Below are 26,796 nucleotides of genomic sequence, written 5' to 3'. Positions count from 1 at the left end.
AAGTAAAAATGGTAATCTGAGGGTGTAATGGCTGAAAGCCATTAGCCGTATTAGGCTTCCAGTACACCCTTTCTTGACAGATCCATGAGCATGTGGTCGGACATTGTCACGTTGTAAAATTGTCTTGTCGTGTCTAATCTTCCATTCTGGGTATTTTTTGTTCAGAGAGAGTTTTTGAAATGTATTAAATTGAAGGTATCGTTCAGTAGTGATATTTTTTGACGGTAGGGGCTTATTTTATTTAAATCCTTATTACTATATAAACACATGAATACCCGAAGATCCTTTAAGTGTTTCTTTTGACGTTTTCAATTTACACCAGATTAATTGTTTTGTGTTTTGATTTCAATATTGTGCAAATCATGATTTGCTGAAAACTTATGAGATGTTAAGTAAGCACCTTGAACAAGTGTCTTAAAACCGTATTTTCAAGTGTATTTTTCTCATAGGAGGGGCATAATATCATACATATAGTACTGTAATGCGTGTCATCAACACAACTTTAGCTTTCACCTCAACGAATTAGCTGATGGAGATGAATATTTAATCGGCGATAATTTTCATAACTTACCCAAATGACTATCATTGGTCCGGCAACACAACTAATTGTACTTTACCTGAGTATTCAAATTGGTAGTCACGGAAAACAAAAGCTCCCATTACGCGTTGCCAGTTGCATTGGTGGCAGTGGCACCGCACACGCCATCGGTCTCTCGTACATCATAGCCACTGATAACCACTGATGCTCTGCAATGAGACCACAACTCGTTACTTGCTTCGATAGATCTCATTGACTTTAATTACACGCCGTTTAGCCCTCCGTGTGCACCTGTGCGTGTGTTTGTGTGCATTTGTTGGGCGCTAGATTCATTTAAATTGCACATTTGCAGGATAAATTGAAGCCTCATTAGTGGGTGTCAAGTGAATTTTAAACACGAATGGTGGGTTCACATGGAATCGTTCAGGATATATTTGAACCGACTGATTTGAAGTACTAAGGTTTGGATTTGGACATTTCTTTCCATCATATTCTAATGCAAAAATGCAACGCTCATTGTCGTAACACTATTTTACCTGTATATTTACAAAACATCTCAAATTAAACCCTTTCTTGCTCTGTTGTTTTCTACAAACAATATTTCTTAATTTCTGCTAGCTTCTTACGAGCTAATATAATATTCTCATATATTGCCTCCTACGCTTCGCTTTTTTTGCTCTCTTTTTTCTTGTATAGAAATTCACCTAATATGTATTTTTTAGCCATCCGCACATTTTCTTTTCTTTTTTGTTTGCCTGCTTGCTCGCTCATGTTTGTTTACAAACAATGACTCACCGGATCAGCTGACTTACCTAAATAAGCTGTACAGATCACCAAGTATGGATGCAAAATTGGGACTGTTTCTTCATTGATGATGATGATGATGCTGATGCTGATGATGAACCCTTGGGGATCTGCCGTGCTGCTTATGCTAATGAGTGATAGGTGAGGGTTCTCACGGGGCTCATTGGTTGATGCAGGTTTTTCTTAGTTTCATCTGTTGATGCGACTCAGTAACACTAGTAACGCTAGCAGACTCATGAGCAGCTGCAAGTTGCTGATCGTACTCGATGAGCTCACGTTGTGAAACGCTCCCGGGGGATGTCGTATCGAGGGACCTGTGGACGTGGAAATAGAAGAAAAGTCGCGGTTAATTGATATTACCCTAATCAGTTGTTACTAGCAAACAAAAGCAGATGCATGGTTCACATATCAGATTGGTACACGTATGCACATATCACACGGATGGCAGTCGATTGTAAGACGACCCAAACGTCAATCAAGGGAATGGGAATATAAATGCAGTTGGCTTTGCGGTTGTCTGCTGCGGTTAGTGTCAGTGTCAGCAGCGGATGTCATCTGAGCGAGAGTCAAACAACAGAAAGGATAGGTATTCAGAAAAATTGATTTTCCGTCCGGCTGGTTGTCATCCTTTCCAGTTTCATCCCATCCCAGCCTCCCGCAACGCACTCTCGTTGCGTCTGGCTGACCGTGTACTACTATCGAAGAATCAAACCGCACTCGTGAATGAGTGGATAATCGGACCCATTTCAAACCCGACTGCAGTATAGAATCCATTTTTATGCTCGCAATTATCGGAACGTTTGCGTTAGCAGTCGAGTTTTGCTGTCGTTTTGTTAATCCATCCAATCATGAGAGCTCAAAATCTCACATTATCGACATTCTTTTTTCAGACTGTCACTCGGGAGAGCAGTCGTAATGTCACACAAAACCCGTGCATTTGTTCTCTGTTCGATTCCAACTTAACGAGATTAGGTCAATCTGATGATGGTATGAAGCAAAATACATCCGATGTAATTTATTTCATCCGTCCAACGGTTTTTGCTCTGAACGCATCGAAAGTGAGGCAGGTATGATTCTCTGATACGTACAGTGCAGGGTAGTAGGTACAATTTTTGTCTAAAAAGTAATTGGAATCAATACACTCGTTTTTCAATCAGCTGCCAAAACACACCTCATTAAACTCGAGCGAATTCAGTATCTTTGTCTCCGTATCGCGTTGGGATGTATGCCCTCAACGCATACCATGAGTCTCGAGGTTTTGGCAGGCCTACTCCCACTAAAAGATCGCTTCAATTTATTATCTCTTCGGTTCTTCATCCGGTGTAAGGTCATGAACCCATTGGTGATCGGAAATTTTGAGCAGCTGATCGAGCTAAATTTTCATTCTGGATTCATGACTTCATATCATGAATTCATCTCCATGCAGGTTGATCCTTCTTCGTATATTCCCAACCGTGTTTGTTTTCCTGACTACATCAATTCCTCTGTACATTTTGATCTGTTCATGAAGGAGAAAATCCATGGAATTCCAGATTATCATCGATCGGGGATCGTTCCTACGATCTTCAATGCAAAGTATGGGCGTGTCAATTGTGATAATATGTACTTTACTGATGGGTCCTCTATGAATGAGTCCACAGGATTTGGAGTGTTCAACGAAATTTTTAGCACCTCACACAGTCTTCAGAATCCTTGCTCAGTGTATATTGCTGAATTGGCAGCGATACACTGGGCGCTGGACAGCGTCGCCTCACGACCTGTTGAACACTATTACATTGCAACGGATAGTCTTAGCTCTGTCGAAGCTATCCGTTCAGTGAGGCCGGAAAAGCACTCGCCGTACTTCCTTGAGAGAATACGAGAAATTTTGAGTGCTTTATCCAGACGCTGTTATGTCATTACCTTTGTCTGGGTCCCTTCACATTGCTCAATTCCGGGTAATGAGAGGGCTGACTCATTAGCAAAGGTAGGTGCAATTGAAGGCGATATTTATCAGCGTCAAATCGCCTTCAATGAATTTTATTCTTTAGTCCGCAAAAATACCATAGTTAACTGGCAACGCAAATGGAACGAAGATGAATTGGGCCGGTGGCTCCACTCGATTATCCCTAAGGTTAGCCTCAAACCATGGTTCAAAAGTCTGGACTTGAGTCGGGACTTTATTCGCACCTTCTCCCGACTCATGTCCAATCACTGTTCGTTAGATGCGCTACTCTTTCGTATTAATCTTGCCGACAACAATCTTTGTGTTTGTGGCCAAGGTTACCACGACATCGAGCACGTTGTTTGGTCGTGCGAGCTGTATCTTGTCGCCAGATCGAATTTAGTAGTCACCCTTCGGGCCCGAGGAAGGCAGCCCATGATGCCGGTGAGAGACGTGTTGGCTCGGTTAGACCTTGATTACATGTCCCAAATATATGTATTCCTTAAAGCTATCGATCTTCGTGTGTGATTGTCCTTACACCCTTAGTTTTTCCTTTTCCTTTTCCTTTGTGAGAGATCGGATCCCTTCTTAAGAATAAGATGAAATGTAAATACATATTAGATATAAGATAAGTTTAAGAATTGAGTGTGATGAGTGTGATTGAGAGTGTGAGTGTGATCATTGTCAACATATCCTCATATCCCCTCCTTTTCCTGAAGAAAATATGTCACCCTTCTAAACTCGAGTTAACCGCGAGTAATCGGTTTCCTATATTATTAACATTAGAATTAAGGAAAAATGTATATATACTAGAAACAATACAGTAAGGAGTTCGGCTCCTTTAAACCTATGTAACTGAGCCTGTAAAAATAAACGATTTAAATAAAAAAAAAAAAATACACTCGACAAAAAATTAGAACAGAGTGCGAAGTCGACATTTATAAGTGACTAACTGACCAAAATTTATTTTTCGTTATCACATCCACGTTTTCTTACAAAGCGCTATTGATGGGTCCAATCGTAGAATTCATTGATTGATCTTCTAATCTACCCATCTACCCTTCAAAATTACCTTTTACTATAAATTCCTAGTACTTCCACCAAATATATATATATATATATATATATATATATATATATATATATATATATATATATATATATATATATATATATATATATATATATATATATATATATATATATATATATATATATATATATATATATATATATATATATATATATACATCCTAAAACCTCCACATGCCAAATTTGGTTTCATTTGCTTGATTAATTCTCGAGTAATGCAGAAATTTGTGTTTCATTTGTATGGCAGCCACCCCTACGAGAGGGGGGAGGGGTATCTAACCACCATAGAAAGGTGGTTACCCTAAAGTTTCCATATGCCTAATTTGGTTTAATTTGCTTGATTAATTCTCGGGTAATGCAAAAATTTGTGTTTCATTTGTACGGCAGCGCCCTCTAAGATAGGGGGAAGGAGTATCTTAACACCATAGAAACATTTATTGCATCCTAAAACCTCCACATGCCAAATTTGGTTTCATTTGCTTGATTAATTCTCGAGTAATGCAGAAATTTGTGTTTCATTTGTATGGCAGGCCCCCCTTTGAGTGGGGGAAGGACTGTCTAACCATCATAGAAACATTTATTGCACCCTAAAACTTTCACATGCCAACTTTGGTTTCGTTTGCTTGGTTAATTTCCGAGTAATGCAGAAATTTGTGTTTCATTTGTATGGCAGCCCCCCCTTAGAGAAGAGTGGGGAGGGGTCTCAAAATATCACGAAAACCTTCGCCGGTACCAAAAACCCCTACATACCAACACGACCATAGAAACGTGTCGTGCCCTAAAATCTGACAGCCCACCCTAGGAGAGGGAGGAGGAGTGTCGAACCACCATTGAAACATTTATTGCATCCTAAAACCTCCACATGCCAAATTTAGTTCCGTTTGCTTGATCTGTTCTTGAATTATGCGGAAATGTATGCTTCATTTGAATGGAAGCCCCCCCCCCCCCTCAGAGAGACAGGAGGAGTGTCTATTCGCTTTTGTGTTCCCTAAAACATGTGCATGCCAAATTTGGTATTTTCTTGATTAGTTTTCCAGCTATGCAGAAATTTGTCTTTCATTTGTATGGCAGCTCCCCCTTGGACAGGGGTTGTTTTTTGTCAAAAACCGACACTCCGAGACTTAGTTTTTTTTTCAGCATGCGAAACGAAATGTATGGTTGAGGGTGCCAATAAAAATAGTTATCTCGGTTTTTCATTCGGAACTAGCTACGAAATGTTGATTTCCACAATAATATACCCTATGCAAAATATTAGCTCATTCGGACTTCATTTACTGGTGTCGCAGGCATTAAAATTTGAGTTTTTTGAAAATCGAAAAATCAGAAATCGGTGAAAAAAAAAATTGATGCCAAAAGTCTTAAAATTGACGGCGCCAGTGGTTGTGTGGTTAGCGTAACAGCCTCACAATCCGATCGGCCTGGGTTCAATCCCAGCTGGCGTCGTTGGGATTTTCTGAGGCGAAAAATCTCTGGTTACGTCTTCCTTCGGAGGGGAAGTAAAAGAAGTTGGCCCGGCTCATGAGTTGTTGAGTCTGATAGGTAGGAACAGGTGGAGTCGCCTCCCTGTTGTCGGTGATTGGCACTAAAGTGGCGGAAATAGGCCGACGAAAAATAAGCGAAGATAAAAAAAAAAAGTCTAAAAATTGCATGACACGTTGACACGATAACTGTAAATCTTACAGTTATCTTAAAAAAACTTTTTTTCAAATATCAATTTTTCAGATGAAAAAACGACCAAGTGCCAAAAAAAAAAACATTTTTTTTTTACAAAAAAAAATTCGAGGCAATTTTAAGACATTTGGCACCAAACTTTTTTTTAAAAAAACCTCGATTTCCGGTGATTTTTCGTTTTTCAAAAAAAAAAACTCTAATTTTAACGTTTGTGACATCAGTAAATTAAGTCCGAATTAGCTATTATTTTGCAAATCAACTTTTTCCTCTTTTTTTTCCAAAAATGACTTTTCTCAAAAAAATCATAGTATTAGTATTCGTTTTCTATTGTTTTCATTGTCTTGGGGCCAAGGGCGCTATATTTTTTATATTTTTTTTTGAAAAGCTGAGGATTTTTCACATAACATATCTCGAAACCAGGGAGGCGTTTTTTTCGTTTTTGAGTTATGAGTTTTCGAAGTTAATCGATGGTCCGAAAATAATTTTTGATCTTCGGAACCGATTCAGATGACCGACATATCAAATTAAAGCCAATAAGCTAGTCTTGTTTGAAAAAAATATTACACTCTGAACAAAAATGGATTTTGTTTTCGTAATTATTTTTCGAGGTATGTTGTTTCGAGATATGTTATGTGAAAAATCCTCAGCTTTCCAGAAAAAATATAAAAAACTATAGCGCTCCCGAGGCCTTGAAAACTATAAAAAACAAATGCAATTAATAACGAAAACATAATTCAAATTTTCTGTAACTGTAGTATTTTTACAAAAAAGACCCCTTTCCTCAGCAGTTGCAAGGACGTGGCCAGGACAATTCTTGACTGTTGGAGAAAGCTTGCCTTCATCTAAGAGATACTACTAATCATCAGCAAAGGGTATAGGCAAGCTTTTAACTGAATAGTTCTGAATTCGTACCACCTACGATATTGTGCAACTTGCTCAATGCTAATGCTAACGCTAATGCTAACGCTAATGCTATTGCTGTAGTATTTAAAAAAAAAGACCAGCTGATTGACTTTAATTTAATGTGTCGAACATCTGAATTGGTTCAGTGGTTCGAAAATTATGAACTTTTGAAAAAAGTCATTTTTGGAAAAAATGCAAAAAATGGATTTTTTGGACCACTCTAAAATGGAAATGGTCACCCTAACAAAAAAATTAAAAAAATACGGGTCTAATGTTTTGCGATAAAGAACAAAACTACCACTTTTGGCAAAAATTTGAGAACCACTATATCGGTTTGGCATGAAATGGTTGTATAGGGAAATAATTGGGATACTAAAGAGATTGAAAACTCGAACATTGATCTTAACGAACATTTTTTTCTGTTGAATCATAGCCAACACATCTGACCTCCGTAATGCATTCAAAATTGTTGGCTTCGGTATATTTTTCCATTTACCTTTCAATTGCCTTTTCAATATGTGAATCAATAAATTTTGCAAATATTGCTTGAAAGTTACACTTTTGTTATCAATAATCTTAGGTGACGGCGTTTCGGACTATTTCGAATGAACAATTCTTAATATTTCATTGAAAAAAAAAAACAACTTACAACAACTTTTCCATGTTTTCTTTAAGAAATTACTGTTTATGTATAACTCGCAACATTTTTGTTTGTAAATTATCGCGATGAACATGTTCTGCACACTTTTTTCGATTTAGGAATACATCAAAAACAAGTTGAACGCACTAATTTACACACAAAATTGTTAAGAGTAAAAAACTTATTTTTTCAGGAGTCTTACTTACTTACAAAAATGCCATAAATTCCAGAAATCATTCCAGAAATATAGAAAACTGACATCGTGGACAAAAGTTCTTATTTAAATAAGATCTAAAACTTTGTCAAATAGGGTAGGGCGGTGCTAGTTGGTCATTTTTGAATGAATTTGGTTTTAACTTTGCGGTACGAAGTTTTTGCGTTAGAATGTTATGTACCACAATGAAGCTTACATTCTACCCTTTTAATGAAAAATAACTAGAGAATCTATTATTTGACATTTTTCTTTTATTTAACGTCTTTATATTTCAGAATAAATTGACCAACTAACCCCACACACGAGGTAAATTGGTCAATAATATGCATGTTATTTTTGAGCGAATAATAAGCGTCTTTCCATTATAAGTTTCCTTCATTATAAATTAATTAATTAAATCAAAACCAAACAGTTAACTAATATCATGTATCAAGTAAAAAAACGAATTTATGAAAATTTCAAATTATCATCGTTGAAAAATTAGTCAGACAATCTATTCTAGCGATTTCGTCTCTCTTCCTCTTTGTGTCGAGCCAGAGATGCCAGGTTTGAAGACATGTCTTCATTTTGAAGACATTTGATTTTGTGAAGACATTTTGAAGACATTATGAAATATGTGAATACATTTCAGTATGGTAGCGTACGTGGATTTTTAAAAGATATCATTTCCATGAGATTCTAACTATTGGCCGAAAATATCGTCGAAAAAGTAGGGCTTTAGTCTCGGCGAACGAAGCGGTCTGAACACATATTGTCTCTAGAAAACATTAGTTCATTTGCGCTCGAAAATTCGAATGAGTGTGACATTGAATTTTTATTATTTTGGCCCTACTTTACAATAGAATAACCTAGATCTTTGAAATGACCACTTCACAAATCGAAGGTTTTCCGGTTACATACCTTTTCTACAATTAGTTCCATGCATATGGTTTGAGGTACAACCAAAATTTCAAAGCTGAAATAAACAAACAGAATTTTCACAGTTCCGTTTTTGTGTGAAGAACTTTCCTCCGCTATGATGGTGAAGACATTTTCTCGTACCATGTCAAGAAAAAATCACCTGGCATCCCTGCGACGCACAATCGCTTGCATTCTTGCTTGCATTTGTTTTGATGACATTTGTACCGTTCGCCCCAAAGTATATAGAAATAGCCTCCAGGTTTCTACATTACTCAATGCATTATTGTGAGTTCTGATATTCAATGCATTTATTATATATAATGAAAATTTTACAGCAAAAAATATAAATATGACAATTATATTGCAAGTGGTTTGTGTGGTGGTTGTCTCGTTTCAAATACACTGGGTTTAGCAGTAAAGCATATGCTTTCTATATTTGTTTATAGCTTGCGTAATGAAACACGGCATACCTGAAAATTTTATATGCGTTGCTCTCAAATGAGTAATTTGTGTCACCAACTAGCCCCTCCATATATGAAAAAGAATATTCATGAAAATTCAATAAAAATAATTTTAAAAGCGATTTCCATTAACACTTAGCTAATAGCTAATACGTACAATAAACCTTTGTTTTACATTTGAACCGATGTTTTTCATGGTTACTAACCAGTTTAAGAACACATTTTATAATGCGCAAACTGTGAATGATTTTTGGCAAAATCGGAACCATGTCCGTATTTTTTAACCTACTTAATCATTTTTATCCAATTTGATTATTTTTCTGTATCCGCAATTCGCTATTTTTCATCCATAGATCGCTAATTTTTCGAACGCTCAGATTCCAAGATATCGTCACTGACCACTATGACCAACTAGCCCCGCCCTACCCTGCACTATATCGCTATCTTGATTTCGAACTAAATTAAGATTAGTTTTATTTTTTTTCAAAGAAAACATAAAAAGGTTGTTGTTAGAAAAAAAAATTCCTGTGAAATTGTCCATCTTCCGATGTATGGTAATGTTGATAATTATATGAGCTATTAATATAGTTTTTGAAGATTACAAAGAACATTCTCGGGAAAAGTGAATTTCAATTTTTGAAATATTTTTTATTTCTATTTAATTTTTTCAAGAAAAATGTTTGGCATATTTTTATGAAAATTTTAATCCAACATTTCCTACATTTCATTCCTTGAGCAAAATTTGGTAGGTATTGTTCATTTATTTTATTTTGAGTGTACTTCGATATTCAATAAATTATTTAAATTACAGGCAAACTTTTTTTTTGTGCGGGGGATAGGGACCGCATAAATAAAATCGCGTGAAACTTCACCAGTAGCTTTAAAAAATCGTGTTCGGTACACATTTTGAAAAAAACTTTTTTTGTGCGGTAGATAGGGACCGCATAAAAAACAGTTTCCACCAAGAAAATAACTCAAATCCACACACCGTTCACCTTTCTATTTCCTTTTGTTTCCCTGCTTTGCGACGGGACACTTTGCCTTTTCGATTGCGCGTGGCTGTTTTGTGCTTTTAGTTGCATGTCGAAACGTGTTGCTGTTAGAAATCATGTCATGCAAACACTTAGAACAACTTAGAGAATTTGATGGGAGGAAGGGAATAATTTTAGAAGTGGATAATTGAGAAGCAAATATCCTTTTTTCGCACTGAAATGCATACAAATCATCGAAAAAAACTAAATGGACGACAACTTCGTCAAATATACTTCTTTTCATATACCGCACAAAAAAAATCGCACAAAAAAAACGCACAAGAGAAGAAAATCGCACAAAAAAAATTCGCACAAAAGGGTTTAATGTAAATGCGCTTGGGGTAGTCCTAACTCCGTTCATGTCCCTGACAAAACCCACTCGTCTTTTTTGCGTGACTTTCATATGTCATTATTGTTACCTCTAAGCGGATCCAAAACGATTGTCTTGAATATGATCGGGTGAAGCCCTAATGGAGCACCTACTTCAATGATGTTATATGATTTTTAATTTCATATGATTCATCCCTCTATATAAATCAAATTTATCAACAAATATGAAAACAATAATCCAAATTCGACACCAGCAAGTTCAATTACATCAACGGTTTCAGTCACAACATCATCATTATCATTATCACTTAGTAAACTGCAATAATTCGCAGTATCAACAATCATACATAATTTATTCCATGAAATTATATAATGTTATCATGGTCACTGCTGTTTCAATTGTTATTGCGTAAACTGTGCGACCTCCGGTGGCCAAATGGTTGCGTCAGACATATCATGTTGGGGATTTTTGATTTGATGCCCGTTCTAGCCGAGGGATTTTTCGTCAAAGAAATCTGCTTCGATTTGCACTGGTACTATCGCATTCACTAATCGCAATATAATCAAGTCATTGTTGAATCAGTATTTTTGAGAAATCTGAAATTCCTAAAAATAAAGGCAACTACAGTAAGTACCTAACAATAAATACAAATAAGGGTTGATGATAAACAATTCCTGTAGATTTTTCAGCGGAGGGGCGATTGTTTACGTTTGTGAAGCGATTTTGTTTCAGCGCTGGGTGCGTTAATCACGTAACAGGATCGAATCGGATTTCTCCGGGACATTGTTCCACCCCGGCACATCAAACGTAATTACGATTTGATCAAAGTGGCATTCGCTGGGGGCTACTCAATCGCTGCCGTCCGGCTGCGGGACGAAAGCTTCACTCATTAATGCAGACATCATTCAGCGCTTCCGGTTAAGATCTGACCCAAGCTGAGCGTATAATATTCATCGGATATTGTTAACAACCTTGTTGGTCGGTCCGTCGCATCCACACAATCGTTAGCGTGGGATTTTCGACTCATAAATTACTTGAATTACTAATTAATTGCACAAACCTGCACCACACACACACACACCCATCTTTGTTCCGCTGCCCGGCGGCGTTTTGTTGCATATTATGTTTCGTCGCGGCTGGCAGTCCAGGGTCACAAATCCTGCAGCGTAGGCTCTTTGACGCGTGTACCCTCCTCCCCTGGCCGGAACGGCGAGTCCGAATTAATTACGGCTATTTACCTCAATTATTATCCCATCCATCACAGATCCTTCTTCGAATTTCGCACGGATCAAGTAGCTTGTTCGAGCGGCCCGAGTGGAATTGCTAATAACCGATTTGGCACAATTGTGCGGCTCATTCCCCCGTTTACCGCCAAAGGTGACGTTCCGTGAGGCAGACCCATATTTCCCACCACGTGTGTGCGTGTGCTCTGTCGACATGTAAGCGTTGGAAGATTGCTCCCTATCCTGGTCAGATTTGAGGAGATTTGCCGTGAATGATTTAGCGGGTGATTAAAGGCCTAGCGTCGGGCGGAAGCATGCGATGGGATTCGGGCGGATCGACATTTGTGCGGTGTTCCGAAATTGAAGCTAATCGCTACAATGAATGGGAATAGCTAATACGCGATCAGACAATACGCGTGGGATGTGCAATGAACACCTGCCCTAGCCAGAGATGGAATTTGTTTGAAAAGTTAGTTCAGTCAGCGCATAGCAGTACCACATACGAGCAATTCCACGCTGAATTAATAGAAAAAAAGTCGATTTTGTCCCGAGCCATTCCGATATTTTAACCTTGTACAAGTTAGCGATAGCTAGATTAAATATTATAAACATAACCATAAACAAGAAAATAGCAACAGCCAGAACCTTTCCTCAGAAATTCCAGAGCTGTCAACTGGTCAACTATTCACCCGTATTCTGGAAACCGATCGATTACCCTAACGAATTGGAATTTTGTATTTTACAATCCGTTCGACTCAAGTCCAATTGTGAGTTGTGCAAATGTGGCAGCAATTCGAAATTGGCAACATTGAGCTCCGTGTTGTATTTCTGTGAAGCAAGAATGGTAATAGATATTCGGGTGGAAAAAAACGCTTTTAAAATAAAAATTTCAAACAAAAATTAGCTCTACATATCAAATATGTGTTCTATGTAAAAGGGAACACATTCTCTGCAAGTAGAGAAAAATCTTGAACGAAAATGGTACCTGATGATGATTTTATACTATGGATAAAGTTGCACCTAAAATTTCCTTGCACCAAATACGAGGAAATTTATAGAAAAAAAAAAGTTAAGTTAGGATCAGAGCTGTCTTCTATGTATTTAAACAACATCGAGTGATAATTTTCATTCAACAATTGCTTTCGGGTCTGCCAATCTGATAGAGAGTAAATTGTTCCACGAATACGGATGAATCACGGATTTTTTTTTGTAGCAAGACGAGGTTGTCAAATTTGCATAGAACTATTGAATTTTTTTTTTATCCCTTTTTGTTTATTTTAGGCTCATTAGCATTTTAGCTGTAACAGAGCCGAATATTAATCGTGTACATGTCACATGTTTATCATATCTATAATTAGCACATTACACAGTTGCCATTTTTCCGGCGTTAGAGTATTTCCTTTCTATACCATTGCATATGGTACACATTTACACAGTAGCCATTTAGGCGTAAGAGTTTTCCTTCTGTTCTTCCATTATCCAGTTGGACCACCGGACAGCGGAGACAGTTGATTGATCATTGTTGAGTAATTTATAGAACCGCAGCCCGATGTGTCTTGCAGAGCAGAGCAGTTGTATGGATGAATCGATCTTATTTCGACCGTGGATCGATCTCCATCGCTGATGATTGTTGCGTGGACGTAGTTATTCTGTAACAACACAAAGATGGTCAATGGGGGCCCTGAGTTTTGAACTCACGATCGATCGCTTACTAAGCGAACGCGCAACCATTGTGGCTGCGGAGACCCCCTAACTGTTGAATTCAAGTCGAACGGTTTTAACCCTCCTGTACTCGCGTGCAAAATCATGACACGTATACTCGCGCACGGTGCCACAGACCGAAAATTGAACTTCTCTGTAATGTTGCCATTGTGTATTTTTCAGGCTCTATTGGCATTTATTTAAAGAAGAGGGTATGATTGAATGGAAAAACTCCAAAACATATGTTCTCTTCGTCTTTATTATGTTTTAATAGTCATCTAATTCAGCATCCTCAAAATAGAGTAATTTTTGATACTCCAACACAAATAACGAAATTCTAATTTTTCACTGTTATTAATTGAAAGTAAGCAACTGAATATAATTCATGGAAGTATAAAGACCTATGAAATAACATAAAAACGTATTAATCGATTGTGGTTTCATTGGAGTAAGAATCAGAACACAGCATAACTACATGCTCGAAACAAACATATTTTTTACATTTCATGCAGTTGTTGCGTGTTTTTCGGGTCTTTCATCGAAGAGAAGAATGTATAACGACTTTCTAGATAATTACTCGATGATAAAGGTTCTGGGATATAAAGTTTCCATATTCCTAACATTGTTTGTATCTGTTTTCTTGGTAAACTAAGAATCAATGCCTTTTTTTTAGATGGGGCATAAAAAGATGATGTAAAAGGATTTCTAGGAACTTCCTTTTCTTTTTCTTGTTTTCTTGTCGATATTGTCCATTACAAAAAAAATATCCCCGAAGCTGTAAATGTTAAAAATTACCAGAAACTACCGATTAGGTTATAGTTTACTGTTCACAATTCTTCCACAAGTGAAATTCTTTCACAAGTCAAACAATTATGTTTTTCCTTTGAACGTATGAATCTAACAACGAATATATCGACGAATAGTTAATATATGGATCCGTTCAATCCAGTTACAAAAGGGACTGAAATCAAATAAGATTAGTCCGGTAATGATTTTAAGCATTATATTTGATAAATATTCCACGCCACTAACATTAATTTATACATTTAATTCAACAATATTCTAGAATATAAAAAAGGAAATTGTCCAAAAAAGTTACTCCTATAATCGCGTCGGTGTGTCAGACCGAAAGTGTTAAAAAAGTGACACACGTCCCCTTTGTACCAACACATGCGATACGCTAAACGATGACGAACGACGAATAACGAGGCTAGAGAGAATCGCAAAGTCGTAGTGTTGATATTTTCTGAGAAATGAACGAATTATTGATTTCTCGGTCTGACAGACCAATGCGCGAGTATAGGAGTGTTAAGAATGCAAAAATCGATTTCGATCGAATCGTGAAATTTGAAACCAATCGGATTCCGAAATGTAGTGACTGTTCGTACTGTTACCACAAGCATGGTTGATGGCCCATTGAATGACAATGACGAAATAATGCGGTTCCAAATAGAAAGGTACAGCAGTCTTTCGCTAACTGGACTATCTTCAACTGGGCTTATCTTTTACATCAAGCCGCAAAGCAGTTATATATCAAAAATATACGTCATCTTCAAGTTTAAGTATTGCTTTTGCTGTGTTGCAGTTCAGTTGGCGAATTAAATTCGATAATTGGGTTGATCTCCTGGCCCAATTAACGAGCGATCACTGTATATCAGCTCCATTGAAGTCGCATGGCGTATCGTTGGTTTCCCAATTCATGAAAATGAACCAGCAGCTATAACTGTAGCCGTCCGTCTCGAAAATGACAAGGGTGTATTTTCCACCAACGAGACAGAATTTGAACCACAATATTCAAGAATTATTTTTTCCCCAAATTTCATTTTCCGGGAAATGACTGTTAGAAAAATCGAACAATAACCAAAACTCGCACTTTTTTGTGCAATTACTAACATACTGCGAACTGAAGGTCGCTTTAATCAGCTATATGCGGCATTCATAAATGCATTAATTTTACATTTCGGGACTAACAAGCACTGAGGAATCAAAGTCTCTTAGCATAAATCTGAATTAATCGATCCAGATGTGATCTTCTTTTATTTCATGTAGTTTTAACTTATTACCGAAAAATCGAACATTTTCCAAAATCAGCAAAGTACGCTGTGAAAAATTAATGGCTAGAAGGTTGGGAGGTTATTATTCTGTAGAATCATTTAGGTTTTCATCATCGATGAGATCGTCCACCTAATCCGGTGGAAGAATATTCACCCAGCAATCTGATTGGAATCATTTTTCCACGTACTGATTTCCTCCAACTCCTCTACACACGAAATTCTACGGATCGCCATCACCTAAGGTTATCACAGACAGAAATGCAATTTTTCGATAATATTTGCTAAATTAATTGATACTAACAAACATTCACAATTGAAAATGCTGAAATAAAGGAAACAACCTTTCGTTTTCCGAAGTAAACAAACTAAAATACGCTGCGGAGGTCAGATGTATTGGTATTGATTCAGCAGAAAAAAATGTTCGTTATGGCTAACGTTCGATTTTTCAAACACTCTATTTCCCCAGCTGTTATTTTTCTGTAGGGGCCTCAAACATATGGTTTATGCCCTAAATTTCAATGTATGTTTTTTATCAAAGTTATACTGTAGAAAAGTTCACATATTTTTGTATTTTATTGTTTTTCTTTTTTTTTTTTTTTTGATGAAATTGGAAACACCTTCCAGACATACTAGCTTTAAATCGAATTTACTGTCCAATAACGTTAGACAAAATTGAATTAAATTAATGGTAAGTGGTAGCTAATCAATTAAACTATCTTTTGGTGCAAAAACATTATCATTTGGTTGCTTTCCAAAGGCACGAAAAATTATCAAAGTTACTGTTCGATTTTTCGAACGCTTGGCACAAAATGAGTTAAGGGGACATTCTAGTGTAGAGACACATATCGAACTCCGTAAAAATAAAACAAAGAGTACTTTTACGATCCATTATAACATTATTTGTTTATCTATCTTTTAACAATAAAACAAAAACTGAACGGAGAAAAAATATACATATCTAGAATAGTTACAAGCTAGTGAAGTGAGGGGGTTGAAAAAAGTCACAGGAGGGTTGTGTCCGAGACACGACCGCTTAGTTGACGTAAAATTCCGTTAGGCTATCTGTTGATTTAGGATATGTTTGAAGAATTGCATCGCTAAACTCTTTGATAATGATTTGGTGGCCTTCTGAAAAGGGCCGTTTTGTTTGATTGTTGGGTATTCTTTGTTCACTTCACCAGTGTTTACCAAGTGATGATGACAGAAGGATGGTGAACAGTCGTTGGATGGTGCGTATCAGATAAAAGATACCGAAGTAGAACGAGATATGATGAAAACCGCCCTCTGTGATCCTAGACGAGATGCCTCCTGTGTTATGTATGGATGAAATAAAGAAAAACAAACTCGCCAATGTAATATAAGATAATTCCCAATACCGAACACAATTATAAATTTTTCTCATCAGTAAAAACATGTTACATTAATATAGACAAAATATTTTTGAAATGGAAAAGGCAATTTTCTTTTATAATTTTACTTTCTGAGTGTTTGTTCAACCCAATGCGAATTTTAAATGGACTAACAACACCTAATACTGTATGTAGAGCAATCACTTTATCTAATATTTCTTAACTTTTCCAATTTTTCTTGCCATATAAACTTTCCTTGGTTGAAAATGAACACAACAAAACAGACAGCTTAAACCAAACGACCCGTTCTCGAGCGGAAACACGCCTTGGTGTGCTTATTTATGAAAATTGAAACACATCATTTCATATATGGGGGTCTCCGTAGCCACATTGGTTGCGCGTTCGCTTAGTAAGCGATCGATCGTGAGTTGAAAACTCAGGGCCCTCATTGACCATCTTTGTGTTGTTACAGAATAGCTACGTCCACGCAACAATCATCAGCGATGAAGATCGATCCACGGTCGAAATAAGATCGATTCATCCATACAACTGCTCTGCTCTGCCAGACACATCGGGCTACTGTTCTATAAATAACTCAACAATGATCAAACAACTGTCTCCGCTGTCCGGTGGTCCAACTGGATAATGGAAGAACAGAAAGAATACCCTTACGCCTAAATGGCTACTGTGTGAATGTACCATATGTAATGGTATAGAAGGAATACTGGCGAATGGCAACTGTGTAATGTACTAATTATAGATATGATAACCATGTGACATGTACACGATTAAAATTCGGCTCTGTTACAGCTAAAATGATAATAAGCCTTAAATAAATAAATGGGATAAAAAAAAAATTTCATATATCAAGTCATTTTTAACACAGCTGCTACCATATACACTTACACTTACACTTACACTTACACTTGTGCTAAATTTTTCACAATACACGATTTATTAATAATAAATTTCACAAAGCAACCAACATTAAAGTTCCAAATTTGAATTTTATTTGCTAGAATTAATCGTATCACTCACCTTACTTGCAATATAAAAATGCCCCCGACTTGCATATTTTTGCAATGTCGATTTCCCCCAAGCAGCCATGGCGTACATGATTCCAGCCCTTCTGTTTATTTAAAACAAAAAATTGGACAGATTCTAAATCAGTAAAGATGCCGCTATCGCATGAACCTCGGACAAGTCAAAAACATCTTTTTTGGTAAAATGGCATAAAATGCGATTGAATACATTTTTTTCTTAAGTATCCCGATTTTTTAAAAATTGTAAAATTAAAAAAATCATTTTTTAGAGGTTCATGCGATAGAGAGATGCATGCAGATTGTATTCATATAAACTCAACATGAATCGATTCAGTAGAACTTGAGATATCCTGTACGGCAGTTTGAAAAAACTAGTTTCGAGTAAAACGCGTTTGAAGTTCATTGTTATGACCGTACCAGGTTGGATACCACATCACTAAAATGGCTATAACTCGGTAAATAATAGGAATTTTGATAAGTCCTTTTCTAGGGTATGTTCTTGAATGTTTAAACTATAGAAATAAGAAGGAAACAATTTTTGATTTTTCCCCTTTTTTTCCAAAATTTACTTTTTTTTAAATTTATAACTTTTTACACGTACACGTGTAAAATATTATCACAGGTGAACGGCTGATCAGATCTGCGTTGCTATATCGTCTTTCGTCGTTAGAAGCGAGTAATGTTGCCAGTGGCGTCGACTGGGGGCTGCTGAGGGGGCGGACCGCCCCCGGATGTCCGGTTTTAGGGGTGAAAATTGAACCGAATTTATATGAAAAAATTAGATAAATATGATTGATTTCTTTTGTGGCGGGGGGTGGGGGTGCAAATCAACTCTTCCGCCCCGGATGCGAAAGCTTCACTCGACGCCACTGCATGTCGCTATGTGCATCACGGCACTAGGTGTATCAGGTGACAACCCAAACGGAATACAAACATTCATTCGAATAAAAAATTCTAATGTTTTGTCATTTGTCTTTTTTTTTTTGGAATTGCTCTAAACTTAGACGCTACCTGTCTAAGACTTTCACTGGCCATCGGAAAAGAGAGCGAACCTCGTGTTTCAAATATCTCGAGAATGGCTGCTTTTAGAAGTAGATTGATAATAAGTTTTTTTTTGTTTTAAATCACATCAGGATTTAGAATTTGTGGCTTAAAATGATTGTTAACAAACAAATATTCTATGTTTCGAAAATTCATAAAAAGTCGATGTTCCACAAAGTTCGTCAAAAAATTTTTTTTTCATATATGAAAAATAAAAAAAATACATATTTCAGACATTTAGACTTAGACATTTAGACTCATCATATATGAAAAATTTAAAAAAATACAAATTTTAGATATTGCAAATTTAAGTTTTTTTGTAAATATAAAAAAGTGAACTAATTTTTTTTCATCTCAGTGTATATTTTTTCACGTTTTAACATCGATACTCTAAAATATAAATTCTATACATTTTTGGAAAAAGTTGGAAAATAAACAAGTTACAAAGTCTGTCAAAAATAATGATCAGTTTGGACATTCGTGTGATACAATCAACGAATATTTTGGTTCTAATTTTATTTCGGGTAATACTACTTTACCAGTAGCTCCTAGAAATGAAAATGGTTTCAAATTTTCCCATATATCTGAATATGTAGTAATTACTGCTATAACTTCTATTAAATCCAATGCCATTGGGATGGATGGAATTCCGCTTAGGTTTATTAAAATAATTTTGTCATTAGTTTCCCAACACATTTGTTTCATAATGAATTTATGCGTAAAATTTTCGAAGTTTCCTCAAACATGGAAATGTGCTGAGATCATACCGATAAAAAAAAACAAAACAATCTAAACTTGAACAATTTGCGTCCTATTAGCATTCTGCGTAGTTTGTCAAAGGTATTGGGAAAAATTCTTTAAAATCAAATTCATGAGCAGGGATGGTAAAAAATCAAATTCAACGATCAATGAATAAGTATATCCCTCTAGTCGGATGTTTTTAAATCACCCCCAGCAGGCGATGCTCTTTTATTCTTCATATGTACACAGAGAGAATACTTGGAACGGTGAGCTACCAAGATCTCAAAAAAGCAATATGAAAGCGGAATCCCCACTGCTTGCACTCTCGAAGCATTACTTCTACTACTCAAGTTTTATCGTGAGCCACAAGCCACAAACGATTAATCCCATTCCATAAAGCGGATAATGAGTTCTTGATCGTAAAGTGTAACAAGAGACGATCAACTGAAATCTTACGACACTCATCGAAGGATTTTTAATTCTCTATTGCACTGACCGCAGTGAGTGACTGACTCAGTCTCGTGTCGACTTTATTTTGCTGTCGTCTCCCGCCCGATAAACAGCAGACGGGTAATGGATGCACTTGATTAATTTTATTACCAGCAGATTTGGGCGAATCTCATCCCGCCCAAAATCGTTTTTTAGATTCCAATAATTCTGAACATTCACATTTCTCTCCAAATGATTTTTCCAATATTTAGTAATTCAGTGAAGTCACTAATTGACTTCACGAAACACCTTTCGAATTCGATTGAATTTCAGACCCTTTTTTATTTGGTAGATAAAACGGATCACATATTTGATTAATTCAATTCTGTGTGGTTACGTTCTTCGTTGCGAATAAATGTAATGAATTAGTATGGACGTATGTTATTCATATATCGTGGACTTCCGACATCGAACGACTAATGTTTTTTTTATATCCCTTCAAACTTGTTGCATCTCTCAAGTGTACATACTGCTTTGACCGCAGATTTGCATGGTTGAATCTGGTTAATTTCAGGTATTCAGTCTTCGAATGAATACTGTTGGAACAATAGGTATCGCAGCAAATGATTATCAACATCCTACCTTATTATCAAACGGTATGCGAAGAATTTCAGTGAACTGACGGCATTGGAATATATGCTTTGTGAGGTCCACACAATTATTATCAGAGCGAATAAAAGTCCAACTGGAAGTCATGAACATCAATTCAATGTGCCCAAGATAAATTTATTCTTTTAACCTTTCTAAAGATGATCAGATGGAATATATTCCAATGTCGTCTGGAATAACCTGTCCAACACCTTATGATCGTAATATTGTTTTTGCTATTATTCTGATGTTTCATAACACGGCACTCTATTGATCATTCGCCGAAAATGAACAAAAATATCCTTGAAGTTAGCCTACGGTTTTAGTAGCAGTGCAATATGGTGAGCCAGTCTCAGGATAAGAAAACATTTAAAAATAAAGCTTTTTTTTTTTTGAATGAATCAATAGTCAAAACGTCAAAAAATGTCTCAGCTTTGTGATAGCAGATAATCATTATCCATTTGAGTTGTATGAGTATTCCTCCCACACACTGTGGATAGACACAAATATTTACGTGTTTACACAGAAAAACACATGTTGACATATTTGTGCTAATTTATGTTTTTTGATTAATTCAAGGTAATCAAGGTCTTTTCTAGCCACCAGTTTACTCGGGCCCGAAAAAAGAGGTCTGTATTTGAGCTGGCGGAAAAATATATCTCGCAAGACCACGTGTTCGATGTCGTAATAGCCTTGGCCAATAACGCATTTACAATAACTCATAAAATTAGTGATTTGAGGGGGATTATTGTTTGTAGTTTCTTGTAGATTAATTTAAACACCATCTGAGAAATACTCTGTGAAACATGAAACATTATAGTCGTCCTATCTGCTGTAGCGCATTTTTTTATTTTACACAGTTTCATCGAAGTAAACGCGCTCGGAAAGGAAAATTGAACGCCCGGACGAGAGAGCGAGAATCGTAGCAAATTCTTGTTAGGAGTTGAAAACAAAACGAGGAAGGAGAGTAACTCAATTATTCGAGCTAGCTTCAGTCTAGCAATGCTTTGGTCAACTCAGAGTTAGCAAGAGAAAATCATTTGGTTATGATGGGTGAGAATTAATAGTTAGTCGCAGTTTGCACAGATTGCGATCTGTGCAGTTTGCGATTAATCGTAAATCACATCATGCTCCCTTGTTTTCCATCCTTGTTCATGAGTACATAAACACTTCTAATTTACTGAGTGAATTTCAATCAGGTTTCCGATCAGACCATAGTACAACCACAGCTCTTCTCAAAGTACATGATGATATTAGTAGAACAGTTGATAATAAAGGTGTCGCAATTCTTTCACTTGTAGATTTTTCTAAAGCATTTGACCACGTGTCACATAACAAGTTATTGATAAAATTCTCCGAGCAGTTCTGTTTTTCAAGTAATTCGGTTCGTCTTGTATAATCGTACTTATCTAACAGATCTCAAATTGTTTCGATAAATGAAGAAATATCTAATTCTGTGAATATAGTATCTGGTATGCCTCAGGGCTCCATTCTAGGCCATTTACTATTTTCACTATATATAAATGATCTTACAACTAAAGGGTGTGTTACATCAAATTGCATCACGGAAAGAACGCTGTAGAAATTTAATTTTTAGGAATTATATCTTCAGCTTTCGCTTATAATCAGATAAGAGTGTATAGATCACGTTGGCCATGCTTCACTGTCAATTTTTCGTAAATTTGGAAAAATGTCGTCGAACGAAAAAGAGCGTCGTGAATTAATCCTGTGCACTCACATCGGGACATCGGTAAGATGCTGGGAATCGTCCAATCCACGGTCAGCAGAGTACTAAAACGATACTTCGAGAACCTAACCATCGACCGGAAGGTGAAGAACGGCAAAAATGGATGCTCCGTCAGTGAAAAGGATCACAAGCGCGTAGTTAAGCAGTTTAGACGTGATCCGAGAAGTTCGGTCCGGGATGTCGCCAATAAGCTGAATTTGTCAAGTTCATTCGTCCAGCGGACCAAGCAGCGGGAGGGCCTGCGTACATACAAGGTTCAGAAGGCTACTAACCGCGACGAAAGGCAAAACATGGTGGGGATGACGCGAGCCCGGAAGCTGTACACCGAAATGCTGACGAAGCCGCATTGCCTGGTAATGGACGACGAAACCTACGTCAAAGCGGACTTTCGTCAGCTGCCGGGCCTGTTGTTCTTCTCCGCAGAGGACAAATTCAGCGTTCCGGAGGAGATTCGCAAGCAGAAACTATCCAAGTTTGCCAAAAAGTACATGGTGTGGCAAGCGATCTGCTCTTGCGGAAAGCGGAGCGCCCCCTTCGTGATGACCGGCACGGTAAACGGGCAGGTTTACCTTAAGGAGTGCCTACAGAAGCGCTTACTACCACTATTGAAGCAGCACGAGGGCCCGACCATCTTCTGGTTGGATCTCGCTTCGTGCCACTATTCAAAGGACGTGTTGGAGTGGTACGAAGCCAACGGGGTCACCTTCGTGCCAAAGGAAATGAACCCGCCCAACGCGCCGGAGCTTCGCCTAATAGAGAAATATTGGGCGATTATGAAGCAGGCCCTCTGGAAGAACCCAAAAGTTGTCAAATCGGAGGCGGACTTCAAGAGAAAATGGATTTCTGTTCAAAAAACAGAAAGTGGGTTATATCTATGGTATAACCGCAATGGTGACGTAGGACTATCTTGATTCAGTGATCCTTTGTTTGAAGTTGAATCTGAATCCATTCTGAATGAATGAATAAATGAATATTTGGGGGACTTCGAAAACGAAAGCGTTACGTTGGAGGTACAAGGTTTTATGCATCCAATATTGGACACGAAAATATCCTACTGATGGGGAAGAATAATCTTCAGAAGCTATCATGTTAATTGCGATTGATTGAAAAATCACAAAACCAAATGTATTTGGTCACAGTGGTACATGGATAGAAAACATTCAAATAAACTCTTTCACATGAATGTAATTTTAGATTATTTTCAGTAACGATTAGATATTTGCACATTTTCCTCGATACTGGAAGCCCACAAGTGGTTAATGCTAACTCGAAAACCATCTGTTAATAGCACTTGATTGAAACATATTTGGTCAGTGCTACATGGATAGAAAACATTCAAATAAACTCTTTCACATGAATGTATTTTTAAATTCCCAGAGGAATTGGCAGATTATTTTCCGGATCTTTCTCGATGCTGAATGGCATCCAAACGGAAAGAATTCCGCGCGTGTATGTGTGTGTGTGTGTGTGTGTGTGTGTGTGTAGCGGCTGCTTCGAGATCTTCCCGGTGAACCGTTTGTGGCATCACTCTCCTCCTGATGGATTCATGTCTGGCCTAAGGTGCACAAACAGGCTCTTGGTGACACCGTTCATCCGCGCTTTCATGATAAACGAAGACCTTCACCACAACTGCGACAACATGCTCCAATCGCTGTTTAATTAGAACTGAGTGGATTTCCGAGCGGCGCTCGCTTATATACCGATTGGTGATTTCAATAGCATGTTTTGAAAGCAATTTTAAGACTCTTGAAACAAGTTTTTGGTTCAAAATGTAACAAGTATATAACGCGTAGACATTTTATCTTTCGAATGAAGTGTTTATCATACCATTTCGTTCAGTTGTTTAGGAGCTATTAACGCTCAAAATCTCGGTCTCCGGCGTAACGCTTTCGTTTTCGAAACTTTGATTTTACACCCCGGTATAGAAATGAAAGACGTAGTCCTACGTCAAAAAACTACAACCTGACGTTGTACAGAACCTTATGGACGGGGTAAAAATATTGAAAAAATATTACACTTGAATAAAAATTGGATTTTGTCTTCATAATTAATTATTGTATTTGTTTTTCATGGTTTTCATGGTCTCGGGACCTATATTTTTTTATATTTTTCCATGAGAGCTGAGGGTTTTTCTCACAATGTATCAATAAATTAGAGAGGTGTTTTTAGGATGTGTTAGGTAAAAAAAACTCAGCCTTTAAAAAATATGTAAAAAATATAGCTTCAAAAAATATTGCTTCGTAGCCACATTGGCTTACTAAGCGAACGTTCGTGAATTAAAAACTCAGGGATCTCAATTGTGTTGTTATACGAGGGTCACTATTTATATTTCGGTAATAGGAACAAAAACAAATAGTTAAGCTGCGAATATATTTTTATTGTTTTTCAAAGTACTCGCCACGATGATCGATACACTTTTGCATGCGCTTAAACCAATTTTCAAAGCATTTATTCCAATCGACACGAGCCTTTTTTTTTGAGCGATTGTCAAATTATGTGGGATCCAACGTGAACATAATTTTCGCACAACTAAGTGTTCATTTAAAATCGCATATATGCTGGTGGAACTAATGTTAGGGATGCCTCAATCTCACAATAGGTTACATGACGATCTTGCTTAATCATTTCGTGCACAGCATCGATGTTTTCTGGCACTACAGTCGATTTTGGACGACCTTCACGAAACTCGTCGGACAGCGAACTACGACCACGATTGAATTCACTATACCAGCGATACACCGTGGTTTTTGATGGAGCTTCATCGCCAAAAGTCAAATTAAGTTGATTGACGCACTCTTGTTGTGATAATTCACGTCGAAAGTCGTAAAAAATCATCGCACGAAAATGTGAATTCAGAGAGCGCGAAGTGTGAACAAGAATTACATCGATGGATGAACTCGGGGTATTCATAATGAATTCCACCAAATGTTTACAGTAGCGTGTAATCCGGAATAAGTTTGTACCCACTTCACATTTTTTTCCGATTTGACAACTTTTGGGTTCTTCCGGAGGGCCTGCTTCATAATCGCCCAATATTTCTCTATTGGACGAAGCTCCGGCGCTTTGGGCGGGTTCATTTCCTTTGGCACGAAGGTGACCCCGTTGGCTTCGTACCACTCCAACACGTCCTTTGAATAGTGGCACGAAGCGAGATCCGGCCAGAAGATGGTCAGGCCCTCGTGCTGCTTCAATAGTGATAGTGATAGTGATAGTTCAATAGTAAGCGCTTCTGTAGGCACTCCTTAAGGTAAACCTGCCCGTTTAGCGTGCCGGTCATCACGAAGGGGGCGCTCCGCTTTCCGCAAGAGCAGATCGCTTGCCACACCATGTACTTTTTGGCAAACTTGGATAGTTTCTGCTTGCGAATCTCCTCCGGAACGCTGAATTTGTCCTCTGCGGAGAAGAACAACAGGCCTGGCAGCTGACGAAAGTCCGCTTTGACGTAGGTTTCGTCGTCCATTACCAGGCAATGCGGCTTCGTCAGCATTTCGGTGTACAGCTTCCGGGCTCACGTCTTCCCCACCATGTTTTGCCTTTCGTCGCGGTTAGGAGCCTTCTGAACCTTGTATGTACGCAGGCCCTCCCGCTGCTTGGTCCGCTGGATGAATGAACTTGACAAATTCAGCTTATTGGCGACATCCCGGACCGAACTTCTCGGATCACGTCTAAACTGCTTAACTACGCGCTTGTGATCTTTTTCACTGACGGAGCATCCATTTTTGCCGTTCTTCACCTTCCGGTCGATGGTTAGGTTCTCGAAGTATCGTTTTAGTACTCTGCTGACCGTGGATTGGACGATTCCCAGCATTTTACCGATGTCCCGATGTGACAACTCCGGATTCTCGAAATGAGTGCACAGGATTAATTAACGACGCTCTTTTTCGTTCGACGACATTTTTCCAAATTTATGAAAAATTCACAGTGGAGCATGGCCAACGTGATCTATACACTCTTATCTGATTATAAGCGAAAGCTGAAGATATAATTCCTAAAAATAAAATTTCTACAGCGTTTTTCCGTGATTTAATTTGATGTGACACACCCTTTATTTTCATTAAAACTCTGCTTAATTGAAAACTATTTTCCCACATCACACACACCGACACTGAGAGCTACAGTATTATCAATATGGTATTGTAAAAATAACGAATGTTCGTTTGTTTCTATGGCCGTGAGGGAGTGAAATCTCCTACTAAAATATCACTTTTATTCGTCATTTTCGACGTTATTCCACAAAAAAGGCAGCTACACCTTTCTGTGAACACAAACAATACTAGCGATGATACATCTGAGTAATTCCAAATGAAATCG

The 26,796-nt window shown here is 37.5% G+C and overlaps 1 protein-coding gene across 3 annotated transcripts in view; it reads right to left on the bottom strand.

Annotated features, from left to right (window-relative positions):
* Positions 1–1,061: 1,061 nt before the first annotated feature.
* LOC129780331 (lachesin) overlaps positions 1,062–26,796 on the bottom strand; it is a 497,636-nt gene continuing 471,901 nt past the window's right edge. For all 3 annotated transcript variants that reach the window (XM_055788472.1, XM_055788470.1, XM_055788471.1), the window contains one exon: positions 1,062–1,656. In XM_055788472.1, the coding sequence (XP_055644447.1) occupies positions 1,532–1,656 (125 nt within the window). In that variant the 3' untranslated portion in view covers positions 1,062–1,531. The remainder of the gene's footprint in view (positions 1,657–26,796) is intronic.

The sequence above is a fragment of the Toxorhynchites rutilus genome, chromosome 3 (genome assembly GCF_029784135.1).
Source record: "Toxorhynchites rutilus septentrionalis strain SRP chromosome 3, ASM2978413v1, whole genome shotgun sequence".
Taxonomy (NCBI): Eukaryota; Metazoa; Arthropoda; class Insecta; order Diptera; family Culicidae; genus Toxorhynchites; species Toxorhynchites rutilus.
The sequence above is the reverse complement of the archived record's forward strand: the minus strand, read 5'-3'. Positions and strand labels throughout refer to the sequence as shown.